The sequence below is a fragment of the Coccinella septempunctata genome, chromosome 5 (assembly GCF_907165205.1).
Source record: "Coccinella septempunctata chromosome 5, icCocSept1.1, whole genome shotgun sequence".
NCBI classification, from domain to species: Eukaryota; Metazoa; Arthropoda; class Insecta; order Coleoptera; family Coccinellidae; genus Coccinella; species Coccinella septempunctata.
Genome location: NC_058193.1, coordinates 1966137 through 1974659, shown reverse-complemented (window position 1 = coordinate 1974659; position 8523 = coordinate 1966137). Strand labels below are relative to the sequence as shown.

At 35.8% G+C, this 8523-nt stretch overlaps 1 protein-coding gene across 1 annotated transcript in view; it reads left to right on the top strand.

The window, feature by feature from the left end:
- The first annotated feature begins 6462 nt into the window (after positions 1 to 6462).
- Positions 6463 to 8523, top strand: part of LOC123313068 (pancreatic lipase-related protein 2-like) — a 54268-nt gene continuing 52207 nt past the window's right edge. Inside the window, exon 1 of the mRNA XM_044897764.1 lies at positions 6463 to 6858. Within this exon, the coding sequence (XP_044753699.1) occupies positions 6672 to 6858 (187 nt within the window). The 5' untranslated portion in view covers positions 6463 to 6671. The remainder of the gene's footprint in view (positions 6859 to 8523) is intronic.

The following is an 8523-nucleotide window of genomic DNA, read 5'->3' as shown; positions in this document are numbered from 1 at the left end:
AAAGGATCAATAAAGGTTATTTATTTAAACAAATTAATTCAGATGCATAACATCCGCAGATAATTAAATCAACGAATGTTACGATCTAAATCGAACTAACAAACTACCATCGCTCCGAGCATTACCAAAATTTTCATTTCGTCGACAAAGAGTAGATGCTGGCCATGGTTTCGGACTGACGTCCATTTTTACGTTCAATTTGATTAAAATAATAAGTTTTCGAAATTTCGAGTGTAGATCGGTCACTTTAATTTTCAGATTTTTCCGACCACTTCAACTGCCTGACTGACGATGTTTCCACCATCGGGAAATTGACTGACGCCCATTTTCACTCATAATCATGAATAATTCACATTATTACAAAGTTTCACGTGGAGATCGAACACTTTTTTTGAGATTTTTCCGGCGATGTTCACGTTTGTGAACATCATTGCAGTATACGCACCCACTCTGAACTCCTCTGACAACTTAAAGGACACCTTCTACGAAACACTCGTTGCTACATTGAGTAAAATCCCAAAACGGGAACGAGATATTCTCCTTAAAGACTTCAACGCCAGAGTGGGTAGATGTCAAAACTCAGAAGTGTGGCCAGGAATAATAGGGATACACGGTACAGACAGCATCAATTCGAACGGAGAAAGTCTGCTGGCTCTTGTGCAGAACACAATCTGTGTATAACGAACACCTATTTTATTCTCGAAGATGGAAGGATTATTACTCGCAGGTCTTGAATCAAAATAACGACTCGGATTTATCCATTTTAGACCTGCTCCCCGCGTATAGTCCGATGACATCGCTTGATGACGAAATCTCAATGTCGGAGATAATAAGTGCGATAAAAATTATGAAAAATGATAAGTCACCAGGTCTAGACGGCATTCCAGCGGAGGTATTCAAAGCCCTGGATGAAGACATCGTCAATATTCCGCAAGATCTGGGAACAAGTAGATGTGCCACAAGACTTCAAAGACGCTTTAGTTATCAACCTCTATAAGAACAAAGGCGATACGTCAAATTGCAACAATCACAGGGGCACATCGTTGCTTAGCGTGGCCGGCAAAATTCTCTCGAAGATTATGGCTAATCGTCTGATTCCACTCTTAAAAAAGATTTTACCTGAATCCCAGTGCGGCTTTCGACCAAATCGAGGTACGGTGGACCTAATTTTCACATTGCGACAGCTGCAAGAGAAGGCCCTTGAAAAACAATCAAGGAACTATACAGCCTACGTCGATTTAAGTAAGGCCTTCTACTCGGTGAATCGTAGAGCGCTATGGAAAATCATGGCCCGCCTTGGAGTACCCGAAAAATTCTTAACAGTGTGTAAAAGCCTTCATACCAACAACACCGCTAGAATACAGCATAATGGCTCTTCAACCGACCATTTCTTAACCAACTCTGGAATAAAACAAGGCCGCGTGTTATATAGCGCCTTTACTGTTCAATATTTTCGCCATAGCTGTCTCGATAATTGCTGACATGAGTATGCCTGTGAGAGGTGTTGGAATAAGATTAAGATTTGATGAAGGCCTATTTAACCTGAAGCTCCTCAGAGCAAAAACCCGTTCAAAGGTTATCACGGAACTTCAATATGCAGACGACTGCGCACTTATCGCTAGCAGCCCAGAGGATTTACAGATAATGCTGGACACCTATAAACATATATACGAAGCTTTAGGCTTTAGACTCAATATCGACAAAACCAAAATCCTGGTAAGTCCTCCAGAAAGCCTTCAAACACATATCAGCCTGGAGAATGAAACCCTAGAACAGGTCGAGCAGTTCAAATACTTGGGAAGCTTCATAAATACTAAGGCTAACCTAGACACGGAAATACACAACCGTATCAATTCGGCATCACGGGCATTCTGGAAGCTAAAGGTCAGAGTGTTTTCAAATCAAAACCTCAATCTGAAGACCAAGACAGCTGTTCACAAAGCAGTCGTCCTCCCAACGTTTCTTTACGAAAGTGAAAGCTGGACGCCCTACAGGCGACATATTAAACAGCTTGAACAAACGCAACAACGTCATCTAAGACAGATAATGCACATCAGATGGTTCCACAAAGTTTCGAATGCAGAAGTCTTGCAACGCGCGAGTTGTATAATAATTGAGACTCAAGTAACGAGGGCCCGACTCAGATGGAGCGGCCACATTCTGAGGATGCAAGACACAAGACTCCCCAAGATAGCTCTGGGGAATTGGCAGAGGGAACCCGGAAACCAGGAGGCCAGTATAAGCGGTTTAAGGATACACTACATCGGTCCCTGAAATCAGTTGGTGCCAATCATAACTGGAAACAACTAGCGTTGGACAGGTCACAGTGGAGGTCTTCGGTACACAGTTATAATGGAGATTTGAGAAGGATACAGTGGCGGCCAGATCTGGTTGGTGACTATCCATGCCCGGAGTGTGGAACGATCAGTAGGTCACGGTTGGGTTCTTTCAGTCACAGGAGGGCACACAGTCGCAATTAGCCCCAAGAAATTATAAGTCTGTTCTTTTTTATGTTTTCTTGTAGATTAATTCCCGGTAACGGGATACAGCAATGAATGAGCCAACTTGTCTAATCGAAAAAATACTGTCTGTATCGCTGGCGTAACTAGTTTCTTCATTGATTGCTATTTGAAAAAACTCCATATTTTCAATTTTTCATCATTATCTCGTGAAATGAGCTTCTAAGGTATAAATAAGTGATCTGAAGAAACTCATCATAATTTGAGCTTGCCATTCCATTTTTGAGGTCAAATACAGGGTGTTCTATTCAAAAAAGTGTAACTTGCGTCTATATCTTTGTTTTCGAACAATATATGACAATAATTTCAAATTGTTCTTTTGAACACCCTACATATACTACAAGAAAAGATTTTCAAAATATCTTTATTTACTTCCTCAAAATGAGCGTCGCGTCTGGGGTGGGCCACCCGGTATATGAGATTTTCAATGTTGTTTTCTCAATAACCAGCGAATATTCAGAAACGGATGATTCAACAAGGGAGGTTCGTGTTGCCAGTTTCATGACGACATGGACTTAAGAATATGTATTTATTTATTAAGTCTATGATTGACGTTGATTGTTCAATTGAACTAATACCTAGGTACTTAAATCAACACTATTGAGTTTTATTAATATCTAAGATTGAGTGATATTTATGAGCGTTATTCGCTGGACGATTTCAGAAGGAGTTGAACAGCAGTGATTTGGGAAGTAACAGGCGAGTTCACATAAAATAAATGAACGTGCTTATGTTTTGGACCTATCCGGAAATGTTCGAAACGAGATCGCGAACAGACCAACAAACCCAGGTTTGTCGATTACTCGTCGATCTTTGCAATTAGGCATTCGACAAACGACATTTCACCGTGTTTTGCTTAAAGATTTTTGTCTTAAGGCTTTTAAAGTTCATGAAAACTCGAGCCGATCAATCATCAACAACATCGTATCTTCGCTGATTGGGTCCTTGAAATGCATTCATAATGATCCGGATTTTCATCAAACCATCATCTTCAGTAATGACGCCCATTTTCACCTCTGAGGCTTCGTTAATAAGCAGAATTGTCGAATTTGGGGTTCGAAAAATCCAAGAATGATTGCTGATGAGCCTCTCTATCCCGTTTGGTGCGGTTTTTGGGCTGGCGAGGTGATTAGACCTCACTTGGTGCAACTGTCACGGTGAATGGATTGCGCTACCGAGCTATAATTAATGATTTTTTATGTCCGGAATTGGAAGATATTGATGTGGACGTTGTTTATTTTCAACAAGACAAGTTGTGGCACACTTGCCACACAAGTAACGAAACCATCGCAATTTTGAAAGAAAAGTTTCATGACCGTTTTATTCCTCGAAAAGGTGATCACAATTGGCCAACGAGATCTTGGGACTACGTGAAATATAACGTCTATTCCAATGAGCTACATTAGATTCAAGACCTTAATGATGGAATTCGTGAAGTTATCGAGGACATACAGCCTCAAATGTGCTTTTTGGTCATGAAAAATTTGATGAAGAGGATATGGTCAGAGACAAACGAGACGGTCAACTACCTGCTAAAATGAAGTCACATCCTAATTCTCCATCTCTCTCATTTTTTCGGAAAGCATTTGTAAAGGCGCTGCATTCAGTATCTCGCAAAAGCGCAGGAAATTTGAACTGACGCATTGCCGATTTCATTCTGTTCGAAGAGCCAACATTGTTTTATGAGAAATTTTGCATTTTTGACTAACGGAAAATTTCCTATCTGATAAATATAGCCTTTATTGACAAATTTTCATCAAGGAAAATTTTCAGATATCAAAAATGCAAAGATTCTCATTTATTCAATAAGGAAATAGGAAATGTAAAACTACATCAGTAAGATTCATAGCTATATTTCAACTCCAAACATAAAAATGTCCCAGCACAATTTTAGTAAGAAACAATTCAATAATTAACAAATATAGGTATAGGTATATATACAATAGGTAAATTTTATTTTACAAATGAAATATAAAATAAATGGAACTTAGAGAAAAAAAATTTGAAATTAATGAATTTGAAATTTTTCAATGTTGAATTATATTTATTTTTCTTCTCACTGTCTTTTCTCTTTTCTAATTTCATTAATTTCACAATTTTACATACCTACCACACTAGTTCCACACACATTTGTGAGAGCTTTTAAATCTTGGGATTTTCCCTACATAAAGTTTTAATCTTCCTCAGATTGATCTCCCTTCTATGAATGATTTTTATTAATTGCTTTTTTTTTGGTGTACTATTATTATTATTGAAAGTTCATCAAAATTTCTGAATATTTTCGTCCTTGATACTCGGTGTGGCCAAATGTGGGGTTTTTGAGCTAGGGCTTGGATCATCCAAAGCTGCCTCAGTCATAATTTCTGAAACAATTTATAACTATTTTTCAACAACTACAAGAAACAAAACTTTTGCAGAATGAGTTGAAATGCTATGTGTTATCATATGAAGGGTTTCGAGACAGAAGAGCGTATACACAAAATCGCAATTTTCAAATACCTACCTTTTTCAGATTCTACAGATGAAATTCCATATTTACTTCATGTGTCTTAATAGTTCCTGCAGAGGTTTGCCAAGGAATAGGAACTGCGGATCTGTGGAGCTTAAATCTGTTTAGATCCATATAAGAATCTGGTGAAAAATGCTTATTGCAGATGTTGAATGAATGCAGAGATTCACCCGTGAATTCCATTCCTAGTATTTTTTGCAAAAAAGATTCCATTCATAGATCGACCATGCTTATAATGACTATTTTACATATCATTCTGTAAGATTTACGGAAGACATTATTAGTTCTTTGGTTTAAGAAACAGAGAAACCTTAGCAATAATTACATACTAACTCACCTTGCTAGATTACGGGGAAAATTTTGCAATTTTTGAACATTTGTCTCATCACCACCACAAAGTAAACAAAGCAAGCTTGGCATTTTGCTATCATGGAAGATTGTATTCAAATTGTCAAAATAACTCCAGACTACAAGCATTGTCGTGGTGGCCATTTGGCTGATATCGTTTTCTATTGTTAATGGCATACTTCTCTCTTTAAAATGAAATAAATATCCATTGATTTCTCTTCAAAAATACTCGTTTTTAATATAAAAATGAAACCTCCTATTGAAACCCGTTTCCATGAAATTGATTGAATAAAGACCTTTATTATTATTATTATTATTATATAGGAATTAATTTCACAAGAAAATGTAATCGAATAATTTTTCTCCACTATAGTAAAATTTCCATCAAAATCGGATATCTGGTTCCGTAGTTATGTAAAAACCCCCTCCAAATGGAACATTATTATTTTGTATTGAATTGAAAATATTAAATTTTCCTGGGTTATCCGCTGAAGTGAGCGATTTTTTTTTAGAATTCTTTGAGCTCTAAAATATTGTAACCGATCATTTTCCTCTATCTATTCCGTTTACCCAGCGTCAGCCATAATAGCCTCAAATCAACGGCTTCATTCACGACTTCTTTTCCTTATATAGGAATGAATTTCACATTGAAACCTACTGGAATAAAGTGCGGACGTTCACATTTATAATACTAGTGAAGATGATTAGTTTTTCGAAAAAACGATCTCAAAATTTTTGATATCGAATGTCGAAAATAGGATTTAAATAGACGAGTGAGGTGTTATTAATCTTTAATAAACTCTAATTTTCAATAAATTGCACTCTGCATCCGGATTTGTCAGGTTGATTTGGATGGTGTAGCCTTAATTCACTGGTATTCTTGTGTATAAATAGGTATCATCTCATTCTTCATAGTTTAATAAATCCATTTTTCCTTTGAGATAGGTACATAAAATGTGAATCGAATTTCGAAGGGCGTTGCACTGAAGGAGAATCAATTTTTTTTTCTATTGCACCATACAATTGTCACAGCTGATAGCGTCCAATTCAATTATGGGATGTCAACCTGCATAACCACGTTCCTCTTAGTCAGTCACTGCATCAAAAGTGAAAGCTGAAGGTATTCCTCTTTACCACTGAAGAAAAGTTGATAAAACAATTTAGTTTCGCGATAGATTCGATATGCACTGCACGAGTGTTCAAACGTGATCAGAATTTCATTCTCAAAATCGAACCTAGAATAAATTCGCTTTTGTTTTATTGTTCCGTAATATTTATTTATTTTTGTGAACATCATGTCTTATTTTCTCTTGACAGTGGTGTTTTGTTTGTTATGTTTCTACTTGGACGTTTATCATGCTCAAAGCATATTCAACAGATATAACCTGATGTCAAGGTTGCAAATGAAACCTAGGATCAAAGCGAGATTACAGGAGAAATTGAATCAATACAGGCAACGATCTACTGAGACAGTTTGTTACGGTAGGTACATATACATATTATTTTTCCACAAATAGAAGATCTTCATTCGAAAACTGTTTATATTTATTAAGGATGAATTTTTTGAATCACAACAATAAAAAAATTTGAGACAAAAAGCTCTCAAATAACACTGAACCCTGGGACCTATGTTGATATTGATGCTAATATATTTGACTACCCGACACGTACATAATAACAATAGTTCTGAAAATTAACCGACGTTTTTTAGAAATCAGTTAATTGAAAATCCATTTTTCTTAGAAACTTTGACTATATAATATTTTCACTCACTTTGTATCAACAAAAGGACTATGCGAAGTTCTCCACAGTAAAGAATGTTTGATCTATGACATGTTCTCCCCTATCCGATCTCAAAAATTTGAGTTAACGTACCCATATTAGGGAATCAATGTGTAAAAAAAAATGATTGGGGAAGTTCATCCAGGGTAAATTAAATCTTCATGACTCATCAAAGAACTCAAATTTGTTGGAAATAAATTGAATTGAAAATTTCGTGGTTGATTCCATTTATAGAGCAAAAATATAAAAATTAGAATGGATGTGGGATCACCGTGACATTGTACAATCCTTGAGGAAGCGTATACCCCTCATTAAATAGGCGTTCTGCCAATTTCCGATATCGAAATTTATTCTTCCCACAACAGTTGGTGAAACATCCCAACACTAATTTCAAAATTTTCATTGAAATATCTTACGATTGTTGACATGCATATATATACATAGATAATTTGAAAAAAACATATTTCGAATTAAGACAGAAATAAATGTGCTGAGATTAATTTTTGCTTACATTCGAAATATTTTTAGAATTTCCGACCTGATTATAGCTGATAAATTGAAAAGTTTCGTTTTTTCCTTATACTCTCTCGACAAATTTTGTGGAACTCACAGAGTGTTACTCAGAAGTCTCATCACATGTGCCGGGATTAAATTTTGTCTTCATTCGAAATGTTTGTTTTTCTAATTTCTGAGTATAGATTAGAATCAAGGTTTCTGACCTTATTATAGCTGATGGAATGGAACCTTTCACTTTTTTCGATAAACTCTTACAATTTTTTTTAGAATTCGCCTAGAGCTACTCAGGAGTCTAAGCAGAATTGAAATATCTGTAATTTTTCTTCCAAAATGATGATTTCCGAAAGTTAAAATTTTTTTTAATTTTCATTTCTGAAGAATCTTGTCCAAAAACAATTGAGAATTCGGGAACTGTTTTTATTTATCGAAAATACAACTAGAACTCATTTTTGATGACGGCGCCGCGTGAAGTAAATGTCACTAATTTTTTTTTTTCGTTAGGATCCATGATTTGCTAGAACTATTCAAAATTTGTATGAGTAGGTACTGTTATGTTGATTATACATATAGAAATCTGTGATTTCTATCAAACGGAATCACAACTTATGAACTTATAACTCCATAAACATTTATTCGAGTATTTCTCATTTATACTACTTCATATTTTTGAATTCAACTGATGGCATCTTCAAAATACGGATTATTTTTTATGTTACCATGCCATCAAAAATTTTCTCTGCTGAATAAATTTCTAAAATCATTAAACAAACTAAATGAACTCTATTCTGCTTGAACTGAGAGACGTCTCAACCAGAATTTGTTGATAAGGTAGAAATATTGCTGGAATTG